Here is a 15347-nt window from a genome sequence, read left to right on the forward strand (position 1 = left end):
TTGACAGAGCTGATGAAATGGGTCAGTCAAGCTTGAACATTTTGGAGTATAGCAGCCATCTGCAACCTCCGAGCCCCCAGTGCCAAGCGCTCTCTGTCTCTCCTGCAACTTGATTAAAGAAAAGGACTTTAACTGGGGAGGGGCGGCGAGCGGGTAGCAAGGGGGGAAGGCTAAAATGATATGCCAAATTCTATCAACTTGATTAGAGTGTCATTAGAGGCCGTCGATTCATAAAGTGCATTTTCATGTTTTTTTTCTTCTGTTTTTAGACAAATACGATTTCCTTTTTAATACATCCCTTGTGCTTTTTTTGTATCTATTATCACACCAATAGACAGACCATCTGCAGCTCGAGGCTTCACCTATTTATTCTCATTCTGAATCACTCAAGAGTGAAGTCCAGTCCACTATCCCGCGTGATTATACGTTTCCTCGGCAGCACAACATTGATTAACTTAAACGGCTGGAAATGAGCAAACCAGTTTTCAGAACGGTTTCATGTTCACAATCATAAATTAACACAAATCCCTGGCTATCTCTATGTCTTTCATCTGCTGTAGTCAGTGCTGTACTAGGCACTACACAGCAAGTAGTCCTGTCTCTGTTTATCTTCTCATCCCCTGTTCATTAGTTGTAACTAGAGTCTCTGTCTTGACAAGTGTTATTGCTGTTCTGTCCTTTCCGTCCTGTTCTGTCTTGTCCTGTACCGTCCTGTTCCATCCTGTTCCGTCCTGTACCGTCCTGTTCCATCCTGTTCCGTCCTGTTCCGTCCTGTACCGTCCTGTTCCGTCCTGTTCCGTCCTGTCCCGTCCTGTACTGTCCCGTCCTGTTCCGTCCTGTACTGTCCTGTCCCGTCCTGTTCCGTCCTGTACTGTCCCGTCCTGTACCGTCCTGTTCCGTCCTGTACCGTCCTGTCCCGTCCTGTTCCGTCCCGTCCTGTACCGTCCTGTACTGTCTTGTCCCATCCTGTTCCGTCTTGTTCCGTCCTGTACTGTCCTGTCCCGTCCTGTTCCGCCCTGTTCCGTCCTGTTCCGTCCTGTCCCGTCCTGTTCCGTCCTGTTCCGTCCTGTTCTGTCCTGTACCGTCCTGTCCCGTCCTGTTCCGTCCTGTCCCGTCCTGTTCCGTCCTGTTCCGTCCTGTTCTGTCCTGTACCGTCCTGTCCCGTCCTGTTCCGTCCTGTACTGTCCTGTCCCGTCCTGTTCCGTCCTGTACCGTCCTGTCCCGTCCTGTTCCGTTCTGTACTGTCCTGTCCCGTCCTGTTCCGTCCTGTCCCGTCCTGTTCCGTCCTGTTCCGTCCTGTTCCGTCCTGTTCCGTCCTGTTCCGTCCTGTTCCGTCCTGTTCCATCCTGTTCGGTCCTGTACCGTCCTGTTCCATCCTGTTCGGTCCTGTACACTTACTCTGTCTGATCCAGTACACTCTCCCTCCACCCCCCTGCAACCTCCCTGAGATCTAGCCTGGCATAACTAATTTCACTATGTTTCACTGTTGAGCACAGAATTCAGTCTGGTTAAACCAGGCTACCTGTGATTAGCAGCGGGCCAGCAACCCCGTAACATGCAGCCATGACAAGACACAGTCAACCCTCACCATCGCCACCACCTCCCCCTGCACTGTGATGTCACACTAAGGGTGGGCCGTTATGATAAGGGAACCTTATCCAGAGATATCAGTGAGAAGAAGAAGAAACACACACACCTTCATCTACTCCATCTAGCTTTCTATCTGACACCCACCACCTCAACCTCACCTCAGCATCTTGCTTTCATTTCAAATCACGTAAGCAGCAAAGTCATGAGAGAAAAACAGAATAGGCCATTTATCTGGTGTTGACTGTCAAAAGTAGTGCACTATGTAGGGAATAGTGTACCATTTGGGACGCAGCGTGGACATGGGGCCACAGTGACCTGCAGCTGATAACAACTGGCCTGCCACATCACCGCGTCACCCTCATTACCATATTAATAATGGATGGGCCTGGGCCACATCGCCTTGTGCTCCCCTGTCCTGTGCTCCCCTGTCCTGTGCTCCCCTGTCCTGTGCTCTCCTGTCCTGTGCTCCCCTGTCCTGTGCTCCCCTGTCCTGTGCTCTCCTGTCCTGTGCTCCCCTGTCCTGTGCTCTCCTGTCCTGTGCTCCCCTGTCCTGTGCTCCCCTGTCCTGTGCTCTCCTGTCCTGTGCTCCCCTGTCCTGTGCTCCCCTGTCCTGTGCTCCCCTGTCCTGTGCTCCCCTGTCCTGTGCTCTCCTGTCCTGTGCTCCCCTGTCCTGTGCTCCCCTACAGGGTGGCAGGCTGGAGATGTCTAGAGGAGCATGTTATCTGACCACTGGCTATAGCTGTATGTATACACAGTTACAGGACAGGGAGGAGCTCCCTTGGACAAATCTCCATTCAGGGACAATACAGTTAATCTTGTCTAGATGGACATATTTGTGGTTGGGATAACCATAATCAATGTATGGAAGGTCTCTATAAAGTCTTGTCTGATACGTTCAACAGTATATAGATGCGGGCTGGGTATCTGAAAACTTCATGTTGAAAATATCAACTTTCATCTTCAGTTCTTTTAATGACAAACTCTTTTGGCAAGCTTCTGATTTAGCCTTTTTACATTTTAATAGACACTCATAAAATAAATCATTGTTAGTTAGTCAACAACAAGACCCCTGTTTTTTTTTATTCACGTTGATGGACTATATGGCACCAACTGTAGCTCCCTGATTGGAATAATAAATGAATTTGAAGGGATTTATGTCCATTTGAGAGAAAACCTTGTCAATTAGAGCACTTTTAAAGAGCGTTTACAACTCGGGATTTAATTATCACTTCACTCTTCGGGGCCTTTCAGCTTTCTTTGCACCTCCTAATTGATCTGCTGTGTTTATCGTTGATGCGTTAGCGTTTAATCCTTCCATTTGGCTGTAAACGCACGCCTGTAAGCACGCCTCATGTTGCCTTCATCTAGAGCTTGACATGGTGACTGCTGACTCAGGTGGGGTTCCATCTTAGATAGATACAACAGCTCTCAAACAGAGAGGAGATTTAGAGAGTGTTTTAGGGAAAACCGTTGGAAGTTTAGTTTCCCAAGCAAATGCAAACAGGCCAGTTTATAAAGGATATATTTATGAGTAGACCCATATATGAGTGTATTTGAAAACTAAACTTCCAACGGTTTTCCCTAAAATATTCTCTATACCCCCCTCTCTGTACATGTACGTAGTGCCAATGTGACATAGAAATTACTCCTCTGGTACTAGAAGTATTATTTTAGAAACACCTTTTGTATCCTCTGCTATTTCTAGATAACAATCATTTGAGTATTTTCAACCAAGGCATATCACCACTTTATTAAACTATATTAGAGGTGTTCCATGTTTAGATGGAAAAATGTGTTTTCATCAATTAACTTAATCACTTGGTCTAGGAGAAACAGATTGGAACATATTTGCTTCAATTTATCTTAATTTATCTTTAGAGATGGATTGTGAAATCAGCAAAGTGGCCGGGCACACTTAGTGATGGAGAGCAAAATTGGTTGTCATGGAAACGCAGCTATTATATTATATTAAAATCTAAGAGGTGCCTCTTGAAAGGTCTCAGGGGGTCCTGTAGCGACCATTTAAGAATGATATTGACCGTGACAAAAAAATAAACATTAATCCAGTTCTCCACTCTGGAGAGAAATACAGTACATATTCACCGTTTCCACCCGCACTGTGAAACTGGACACCAGTCAGAGTACCTCAATTATTAGTTGATATCTTGAATTCGCCATACAGGAAAATGTGAAAATTATTGAATTGTTACATCTTTTGAATGTCACTCTGCCTGAAATGATGCATGGTATACAGTGGGGGAAAAAAGTATTTGTCAGCCACCAATTGTGCAAGTTCTCCCACTTAAAAAGATGAGAGAGGCCTGTAATTTTCATCATAGGTACACGTCAACTATGACAGACAAAATGAGGAAAAAAAATCCAGAAAATCACATTGTAGGATTTTTTATGAATTTATTTGCAAATTATGGTGGAAAATATGTATTTGGTCAATAACAAAAGTTTCTCAATACTTTGTTATATACCCTTTGTTGGCAATGACACAGGTCAAACATTTTTCTGTAAGTCTTCACAAGGTTTTCACACACTGTTGCTGGTATTTTGGCCCATTCCTCCATGCAGATCTCCTCTAGAGCAGTGATGTTTTGGGGCTGTCGCTGGGCAACACGGACTTTCAACTCCCTCCAAAGATTTTCTATGGGGTTGAGATCTGGAGACTGGCTAGGCCACTCCAGGACCTTGAAATGCTTCTTACGAAGCCACTCCTTCGTTGCCCGGGCGGTGTGTTTGGGATCATTGTCATGCTGAAAGACCCAGCCACGTTTCATCTTCAATGCCCTTGCTGATGGAAGGAGGTTTTCACTCAAAATCTCACGATACATGGCCCCATTCATTCTTTCCTTTACATGGATCAGTCGTCCTGGTCCCTTTGCAGAAAAACAGCCCCAAAGCATGATGTTTCCACCCCCATGCTTCACAGTAGGTATGGTGTTCTTTGGATGCAACTCAGCATTCTTTGTCCTCCAAACACGACGAGTTGAGTTTTTACCAAAAAGTTCTATTTTGGTTTCATCTGACCATATGACATTCTCCCAATCCTCTTCTGGATCATCCAAATGCACTCTAGCAAACTTCAGACGGGCCTGGACATGTACTGGACATGTACTGGCTTAAGCAGGGGGACACGTCTGGCACTGCAGGATTTGAGTCCCTGGCGGGGTAGTGTGTTACTGATGGTAGGCTTTGTTACTTTGGTCCCAGCTCTCTGCAGGTCATTCACAGGTCCCCCCGTGTGGTTCTGAGATTTTTGCTCACCGTTCTTGTGATCATTTTGACCCCACGGGGTGAGATCTTGCGTGGAGCCCCAGATCGAGGGAGATTATCAGTGGTCTTGTATGTCTTCCATTTCCTAATAATTGCTCCCACAGTTGATTTCTTCAAACCAAGCTGCTTACCTATTGCAGATTCAGTCTTCCCAGCCTGGTGCATGTCTACAATTTTGTTTCTGGTGTCCTTTGACAGCTCTTTGGTCTTGGCCATAGTGGAGTTTGGAGTGTGACTGTTTGAGGTTGTGGACAGGTGTCTTTTATACTGATAACAAGTTCAAACAGGTGCCATTAATACAGGTAACGAGTGGAGGACAGAGGAGCCTCTTAAAGAAGAAGTTACAGGTCTGCGAGAGCCAGAAATCTTGCTTGTTTGTAGGTGACCAAATACTTATTTTCCACCATAATTTGCAAATAAATTCATAAAAAATCCTACAATGTGATTTTCTGGATTTTTTTTCCTCATTTTGTCTGTCATAGTTGACGTGTACCTATGATGAACATTACAGGCCTCTCTCATCTTTTTAAGTGGGAGAACTTGCACAATTGGTGGCTGACTAAATACTTTTTTCCCCCACTGTAGCTGTATGTTTTTAATGAATCTCCCTCCCTGGGAGTGTTGGCTAGAGCGATACTGGGGGTAAAGGATGGGAGGCACAAGTGACAGAGGACAAGGTGCCTGACGGCATTTTTCCTGTCAACCTCTAATTATTAAAGCTGCCATTGCAATACAAGTCCCTCTCTGTATGTTTCACATCCCGCTCACACGCACACACACATAAACACACACACATATACACACACATACACTGACACACTTTCTCTCTCTCACACACACAGACTTTCTCTCTCACAAAGGCGAGCTGTATTGAAAAATCACCCTCTACCTCTCAATATGGAGCCAGCCAGCAAAGCCTTCCAATTAGTACAGGGCCTGGTGCATTATATATCATTACTAATGTACAGAGAGAGGCCATCATTCATCAGAGTGGGGCGAGACAAGGACCTCCCCGCGTCTAGATATGGAGGACAGACACACTGAGCCTGAGCCATGGGCCATACACTTGATTTATATGTGCGTTAAATGCTTGACGCTTTGAATTGGTACTAATATTTATATAAATGTAAATTGAGGAATATTAGCAGCCTGAGTAGGGGAGCCACGCTAAGGCATATAAGACACATAAGACATACGGAGGGAGCTTGTAGCTTGTAGCTTGTAGCAGTGTCTTGGCTTTGTAGCAGCTTCCTCCTCTGAGTCGTCCCTGGTGTGTAGAAATTGTATGGTGACGGGGGTTGTCAGGGAGAGGAGAGGAGCAACAGGGGGCTAAAGAACTGCCAGTGGGTTATTGATGATGGTCAACACTCACCACCACAGCACAGAAAGTAATACTTTTAAAGTCTCATCACTTACACACAGAGATGGTTCATTGTGAGGGCTTTTATCAGGAAAATGAATCTAGACCGGCAGACCCTGCCAAACCATAAATTATGCTCACAAATGATTTTTTCTTTTTAAGAAGTCATCTTTTATGGTGTCATTTTTATATTAGATCCAGGCTTGTAAAGCTTATTGTCTTGTATAGTTTCACATTTCACTGCAAAGTGCTCTGGCACTTGATGTTTGACGGCTTCTTACTCTACATGTAAAAAGTTGGTAGGCTACATTGACTTTTCAAGGTGTGGGCACTGCTCTCTTTTTACTATCAACATAAACATGCATGGATCTCAATATGGTCACTTGACCACACGATTAAGTGGTAATCACTCTATGGTTTACGTGTTAACACGGTACTTCATGTATTACAACCCTATCACACATACCTACAGTACAGTATATCATTATTCTCCCATGCAGTATCAAAACCATTCATTGGGCTGGGGCTGCCCTCGCAATAGAACCATGAGTGCATCCCAAATGGCACCCTTTCCCCTATATAGTGTACTAATTTTGACCAGTCTTATGTCTTATGGGCCCTGGTAAAAAGTAGTGCACTATAAAGGGAATAGGGTGCCATTTGGGGTGAATACAGTACCATGTGAAATCAGCCTTCTCTATCTAGGAACACAAATTATCCCCTGTGCCACTCCACACTATAATAATCAGAGTAATGCTCCAACAGAGCTCATATTACCATTAGTTTGATGAAGAAAGTATTGCAATGGCGTTCAACGTGTCTGACTCGTAAATTGCCCAGTCTATAATTCACATTCACATCATAACCCTCAACTAACAAGCCCACTGGTGCTGAAACACACCACCACCCCCCAACCCATCACAAATGACTCTGATGTTGCTTTAGTTAGACGTCCGTAGGGTGAAAAAAGAGCCCTGTGTCTTTAAGGCCAGTCGGTTGGCTCGTGCCTTCCCTCCTTCCCTAATGAAAATGCTCAGTTCGAAGAGGCTCTGATCTTGTGTTTTAGTCAAATAGAACTCTGCAGCTGACTGGCAGCTCTGATCTAAAGCATTTAAGTGTACGTTTTGATCTCTTTGCCTTTGATTAAAACTAATGAGCTCATTTAATTCAAAATGGGAATCTGTGATAAGAGAAATAAGGTTGATGTGATTGGATTAGAGAGGCGAATTAAACTCCTAGAGCTGCTGCTGAAGTTTGTGGCTGCTGCTGCTTATGCAGTGTATTAAAAAGCTGTTGGCGTATTCTGCTGTGTTAGATGATGAGCAAAATTTCATAGTAATTCATATTTAATCAGAAGAAATGAAATGACTAAATATAACATGGCTCTGGCTTCTCCCCAGAGTGATAAAGGACTGGTTAGATTTTAAATGACATTTAATTCATGTCCTCAGAAAAGAAGAGAAAAAAACGACGCCTTGTGAAAGAGAATGGCAGCAGCCCTTACCCCTCCCCCCAGCCTCCTCACCCATCCTTTCATCCCTCCAGCCCCACCCTCCTCCTTTACACTGATCACATTGTTTCCAGTTCCAGAGACCCAAAGTCACTGCAGCCTTGTTATATGCAGAGTAGAAGAAAACCGGATTTTCCAGGTGTGCTGTTTTAGTAATCCCATTTCAATGTAATCTCCTAGTCTTGTCCATGGCTGTGTGTCTGCCTGTCTGCCTGTAGAGTAAAGTGGAGGCTGTTTAATGTCCTGTCCAGCTCTGGGGACAGAGACAGTCAGGGGAGACACACTCATCCACACACACACACACACACACACATGCTTGTTTAACTAACCTTGTGGGGACACAACATTGCGTCCCATTCAAAATCCTATTTTCCCTAACCCCTAACCTAACCCTAAACTTAACCCTAACCCTAACCCTGACTCCTAACCCTAATGCTAAACCTTACCTTTAACCCCTAATTCTAACCCTAACACTAATTCTAACCTTAACCCTAAACCCCCTAGAAATAGCCTTTTTCCTTGTGGGGTCCCCAAATGTCCTCAATTTTTCTTAGTTTCCTATTCTTGTGGGGACTTCTGGTCCCCACAAGTATAGTTAAACACGTCCACACACACACGCACACACACACACACACACAGTCAGCGAGACAAGGAGGGGCGGGCCTGTCTACACCTATATTATCTCCCCTGATGGATTGAATGTTATGTATATGCATTTGATTATTAAGCCTTGATCAGGAGCGCAGGAACACAGAGTGACAAATTGACCGTTTCACCTTTGACAAATACAGTGGGGGAAAAAAGTATTTAGTCAGCCACCAATTGTGCAAGTTCTCCCACTTAAAAAGATGAGAGAGGCCTGTAATTTTCAACATAGGTACACGTCAACTATGACAGACAAAATGAGAAAAAAAAATCCAGAAAATCACATTGTAGGATTTTTAATGAATTTATTTGCAAATTATGGTGGAAAATATGTATTTGGTCAATAACAAAAGTTTCTCAATACTTTGTCATATACCCTTTGTTGGCAATGACACAGGTCAAACGTTTTCTGTAAGTCTTCACAAGGTTTTCACACACTGTTGCTGGTATTTTGGCCCATTCCTCCATGCAGATCTCCTCTAGAGCAGTGATGTTTTGGGGCTGTCGCTGGGCAACACAGACGTTCAACTCCCTCCAAAGATTTTCTATGGGGTTGAGATCTGGAGACTGGCTAGGCCACTCCAGGACCTTGAAATGCTTCTTACGAAGCCACTCCTTCGTTGCCCGGGCGGTGTGTTTGGGATCATTGTCATGCTGAAAGACCCAGCCACGTTTCATCTTCAATGCCCTTGCTGATGGAAGGAGGTTTTCACTCAAAATCTCACGATACATGGCCCCATTCATTCTTTCCTTTACACGGATCAGTCGTCCTGGTCCCTTTGCAGAAAAACAGCCCCAAAGCATGATGTTTCCACCCCCATTCTTCACAGTAGGTATGGTGTTCTTTGGATGCAACTCAGCATTCTTTGTCCTCCAAACACGACAAGTTGAGTTTTTACCAAAAAGTTCTATTTTGGTTTCATCTGACCATATGACATTCTCCCAATCCTCTTCTGGATCATCCAAATGCACTCTAGCAAACTTCAGACGGGCCTGGACATGTACTGGCTTAAGCAGGGGGACATGTCTGGCACTGCAGGATTTGAGTCCCCGGCGGCGTAGTGTGTTACTGATGGTAGGCTTTGTTGCTTTGGTCCCAGCTCTCTGCAGGTCATTCACTAGGTCCCCCCGTGTGGTTCTGGGATTTTTGCTCACCGTTCTTGTGATCATTTTGACCCCACGGGGTGAGATCTTGCGTGGAGCCCCAGATCGAGGGAGATTATCAGTGGTCTTGTATGTCTTCCATTTCCTAATAATTGCTCCCACAGTTGATTTCTTCAAACCAAGCTGCTTACCTATTGCAGATTCAGTCTTCCCAGCCTGGTGCAGGTCTACAATTTTGTTTCTGGTGTCCTTTGACAGCTCTTTGGTCTTGGCCATAGTGGAGTTTGGAGTGTGACTGTTTGAGGTTGTGGACAGGTGTCTTTTATACTGATAACAAGTTCAAACAGGTGCCATTAATACAGGTAACGCGTGGAGGACAGAGGAGCCTCTTAAAGAAGAAGTTACAGGTCTGTGAGAGCCAGAAATCTTGCTTGTTTGTAGGTAACCAAATACTTATTTTCCACCATAATTTGCAAATAAATTCATTAAAAATCCTACAATGTGATTTTCTGGAAAAAATTTTCTCAATTTGTCTGTCATAGTTGACGTGTACTTATGATGAAAATTACAGGCCTCTCTCATCTTTTTAAGTGGGAGAACTTGCACAATTGGTGGCTGACTAAATACTTTTTTCCCCCACTGTAGGTATCCTTGTTGTGTTCTGTTGCCGAGACTGACCTCAGTTATGGTCGTGTTTAAATGCGTTGAGATGAACATGTATGTTTAGAATTGACTTGAGATCTTGAACTTTGTTGAAGCAAGGATGAATATATTTGTTTAGAATTAGATGAGCTCTAATTAATTGACAATGTCACGCTTGTTTGTTTGTGCATATAAAAAAAACTTGAATCAACTCTAAGAAGTATTTCCAGTACATTAAATTGCAATATTGTACTTCATAGAGAACACATACTACACTTGGGCTGAATGAAGAGAAACATGCACTTGACTTTTTAACAATTACAGTGTTAGACGAAGCAGAGGTTGTACGCTATTACAGAACATAATTAAAACATTGTCCAACTTATATTGGCAACTTGTATTGTGTTGTTTTCCATTAGAAGATTACCTGGGAGATGATAGTAAGTCAATGAGAACGTATTACATCTGCACTATCTTACTTAATATCGCCCTACCTCTCTTAGGCTTTACTACTAAATACTACTACAAAACACACAGACGTATTGGCCAGGTAATGTAAAGTAACTGTGTGTGCGTGTGTGTGTGTTTGCCTCCACAGTTGAGTCCACCAGCCCCAGCCTACTTTCCCCAGACAACACACTAGAGCGCTCTTTCTTCATCCGTATGAAGTCCACACTGACCAAGAGAGGTGTCCACATCAAGTCTTCAGGCTATAAGGTAAGACCCAGAGGCACAGTGGCCAAGCCATAGAGATCCTATAATTCACATCCCCACAGCAGTGTGGTGTTACATACAGTGCATTCGGAAAGTATTCAGACCCCTTGACTTTTTCCACATTTTGTTATGTTTACAGCCTTATTCTAAAATGGATTAAATCGTTTTTTCCCCTCGTCAATCTACACACAATACCCCATAATGAAAAAGCAAAAACAGGTTTTTATAAATGTTTAAATAAAATAAAAACTGAAGAATCACATTTACATAAGTATTTAGACCCTTTACTCAGTACTTTGTTGAAGCACCTTTGGCAGCGATTACAGCCTCGAGTCTTTTTGAATATGATGCTACAAGCTTGGCACACCTGTATTTGGGGAGTTTCTCCCATTCTTCTCAGCAGATCCTCTCAAGCTCTGTCAGGTTGGATGGGGAGCGTTGCTGCACAGCTATTTTCAGGTCTCTCCAGAGTTGTTCGATCGGGCTCAAGTCCGGGCGCTGGCTGGGCCACGCAAGGACATTCAGAGACTTGTCCCGAAGCCAATCCTGCGTTGTCTTTGCTGTGTGCTTATGGTCGTTGTCCTGTTGGAAGTTGAACCTTCACCCCAGTCTGAGGTCCTGAGCGCTCTGGAGCAGGTTTTCTTCATGGATCTCTCTGTACTTTGCTCCGTTCATCTTTCCCTCGATCCAGACTAGTCTCCCAGTCCCTGCCGCTGAAAAACATCCCCACAGCATTATGCTGCTACCACCATGCTTCACCATAGGGATAGTGCCAGGTTTATTCCAGACGTGCTGCTTGGCATTCAGGCCAAAGAGTTCAATCTTGGTTTTATCAGACCAGATAATTTTGTTTCTCATGGTCTGAGAGTCCTTTAGGTGCCTTTTGGCAAATCTCCAAGCGGGCTGTCATGTGCCTTTTACTGAGGAGTGGCTTCTGTCTGGCCACTCTACCATAAAGGCCTGATTGGTGGAGTGCTGCAGAGATGCTTGTCCTTCTGGAAAGTTCTCCCATCTCCACAGAGGAACTCTGGAGCTCTGTCAGAGTGACCATCGGGTTCTTGGTCACCTCCCTGACCAAGGCCCTTCTCCCCCGATTGCTCAGTTTGGACGTGCGGCCATCTCTAGGAAGAGTCTTGGTGGTTCCAAACTTCTTCCATTTAAGAATGATGGAGGCCACTGTGTTCTTGGGGACCTTCAATGCTGCAGAAATGTTTCAGTACCCTTCCCCAGACCTGTGCCTCAACACAGTCCTGTCTCTGAGCTCTATGAACAATTCCTTCGACCTCATGGCTTGGTTTTTGCTCTGACATGCACTGTCAACTGTGGGACCTTATATAGACAGGTGTGTGCCTTTCCAAATCATATCCAATCAATTGAATTTATCACAGGTGGACTCCAATCAACATCTCAAGGATGATCAATGGAAAAAGGATGCACCTGAGTTCAATTTCGAGTCTTATAACAAAGGGTCTGAATACCTAAATAAGGTATTTCTGTTTTTTATTTTAAATACATTTGCTAACATTTCAAAAAACCTCTTTTCACTTTGTCATTATGGGGTATTGTGTGTAGATTGATTATTTATTTAATCCATTTTAGAATAAGGCTGTAAAATGTGGAAAAAGTCAAGGTGTCTGAATACTTTCCCAAGGCACTGTATAAACACTGTATATCAAACATTAGGAGCACCTTCCTAATATTGAGTTGCACCCCCCCTTTGCCCTCAGAACAGCCTCAATTCATCGGGGCATGGACTCTACAAGGTGTCAAAAGCGTTCCACAGGGATGCTGGCCCATGTTCTTAAGGTTTTGTATACTCAGTGTATGGTGTTCTATATGTAATTCTACGGGCCCTGAAGTCATCATCATACTCATAGCATGACGGAAAACTTGTAGCTGTCGGTGTTAATGTTATTTATAGAGAAAAAGTCACGCAGGCTCAACAGTAAGTTGATAAGATGTGTGGCTTCTGGGGGCTTTGGAACAGAGATATAGGATTAAGGCTGATGCTATGGTCAGTAAGGACACACAGGGACGAGCCCAGCCTCATCCTGATGCCCCTATCTCTCTCCAAGGATCTCCCTATCATCTCTGTCTCTTTGTCTGTTTCTGGCCTCATTCTGGCTTTATCCCACCCTAATGCACTTTGTGTTCTCAAGGGTAAACCCAACAGCAGTAGAGCGGGATTGGATATATCTCTCCAATGCCTTTATTGTATATTGTATTTGCAGTAGCAAAGTTTGCCGGACTAAGAATGAAAAGGTATAAAGAAATTGACCGTCTGGCACCAAAAATTGTGTTTTCGTTGGTCTTGGACGGTAATGGCTGGCTATGGTAGTGAACTAAGGCTCTTCCTAACAGAAAGAAAGCGAGAGAGAGAGAGACAGAGAGAGAGAGAGAATCCAAACGTCTCTTTACATAGTTCTACATCTCCCATGTTGTTTGCCATGTCCACCCAGACATATGCAAATAACCATGAAGAATGGACGCCATGGTGCCCAGGCATATATATTCACATACGCACACATGCATACATTACAGGCCAGACAAGGACACCTCTTATTGCGTTTACTTTAAATTAAGTCAACACTTGTGTTGTTACAGGCGGGTGGTAGGTAGGTATGAATTTTGCATACGGCATCCACCAGGCATTAGGTGATCTGCTTCTCCAGCCGAGAGCCCGGGCGACGAAGCGAGGTGAGGCACGACAGTATCGGCGGCACGCATCATGGCCGCTTATATCCCCACTTCACTCTGGAGGTCAAATCAAAGTGAATTCTGCTCTAGCTTTAAACCCATCTTTTTTAAACAGATCTCAGCCCATCTCATTTAATGCGCTCATGTAAAGGTTCTCCATCATTATTTGTGCTGTATCACATTTCAAAAGCACTCCAGAGAATCCCCGGGAACAGATGAATCTTATTTCTTATGTATACCTCTTCTATATTCACTGGCGGGGTAGAGAGTGCATTGTGTGCTGAACCATGAATTATAAAAATTGATCCCTTTGTTATGTTGGCTTGTATTAAATTGAGATATGCTATTCGTCTGCCTCTCACTGCCGCTGTTGTGAACCCTTGCCGTGTCAGTTTGCATTTAGCTGCTTGAGCATATTTAATGTTTCGCCAGAGCTTATGATGTTCTTGCCAAGAGCACTCCTGCAGCAATCTAGCTGCCTGCCGTTTGCTTTGTGGCAATTACTTGAAAAGTTGTATTTTTCAAACTAACTTTTGATGCCTCAAGCTTTGGGCTTCTGAAAAGATCATTTCCATTTTGTATGTTTTTAATACATTTGAGTTTATTTATTTAACAGAGAGCTCCTTTGTATTAATTTGAGTGAAGCAGAGCGGTGTGTATTTTATTTTGCATGGGCTGACGTCCTCTGGAGGGGGGCTGGTGTTTACCAGAAGCAAAGCATCATGGGCTTGTTTCATCCAGCCAGTCCAGTCATTAGACATCTTCCTCTGCCCTGGTCTCATTGTGCTGCTGTGATGTCTTATTGAAACCTGCCAACCAACAGCCTTGTCAAATGTGTGTCAGCACCTGCCTGACTGTCACTCTGGGGTCTGATCAAGATAGACAGCATACTGTCTGACTGATGTGTGAGGCTGATCAGCATACTGATCAAGTACTATTTGAAATAATTTCAAATACTAAAGATGGGCTTGATTGAGCTTGCCTGGCACACTGGAACTAATAGAAAAGTTGGAAAATAGCAAAACCCTGCCCATCCAGCATTTCAGACAGGCTAAAGCAAACGCTAAAAGTATTTGAAAGATGTCAAATAGTATTTGAACCCAGGTCTGAGGAGGCTGATTTGCTGCATAGATTTCACATTTACATGTTGGCAGACACTCTTATCCAGAGCAACTTACAGGAGAAACTAGGGTGAAGTGCCTTGCTCAAGGGCACATCTGCAAATGTTTCACCTAGTCAGCTTGGGGATTCAAACCAGCAATCATTTGGTTAGTGGCCCAATGCTCTAATCAACTAGGCTACCTGCCGCCCTAGATCTGTTCAACACTTTGCTGCACAACGGACTGTAGGGAACTCTCATATGCATTCAACAGTGATTCTGAATGGACCAGACTTTGAGTGACGTGATACATACATGATGTCAAATATTACAGGAATTACTGTAGCTACAAAATATTGGGGACATACAGTGCCTTCAGAAAGTATTCATACCTCTTTACTTATGCCAGAATTCACAATGGATTAAGTATATATTTTTTCTCACCCATCTACACACAAAGTGAAAACATGTTTTTTGAAATTTTAGCAAATGTATTTAAAATTAAATACAGAAATATAATTTACATAAATATTCACAGCCCTGAGTCAATACTTTGTAAAAGCACCTTTGGCGCCGATTACAGCTGTGATTATTTTGGGGTAAGTCTCTAAGAGCTTTGCACACCTGGATTGTACAACATTTGCCCATTATTCTTTTTTAAATTGTCAAGTTGATTGTTGATCATTGTTAGACAGCCATTTTTC

General features: G+C 43.7%; 1 protein-coding gene across 1 annotated transcript in view; it reads left to right on the forward strand.

Moving 5' to 3' along the window:
- Positions 1-15347, forward strand: part of LOC311145234 (neuronal PAS domain-containing protein 3-like) — a gene marked incomplete at both ends in the record, with an annotated part of 312893 nt that overhangs the window by 281706 nt on the left and 15840 nt on the right. The window contains one exon of the mRNA XM_084181466.1: positions 10732-10850. Coding sequence (XP_084037592.1) covers positions 10732-10850 — 119 coding nt within the window. The remainder of the gene's footprint in view (positions 1-10731; positions 10851-15347) is intronic.

Source organism: Coregonus lavaretus (genome assembly GCF_964263955.1).
Source record: "Coregonus lavaretus genome assembly, chromosome: 18".
Classification (NCBI taxonomy): Eukaryota; Metazoa; Chordata; class Actinopteri; order Salmoniformes; family Salmonidae; genus Coregonus; species Coregonus lavaretus.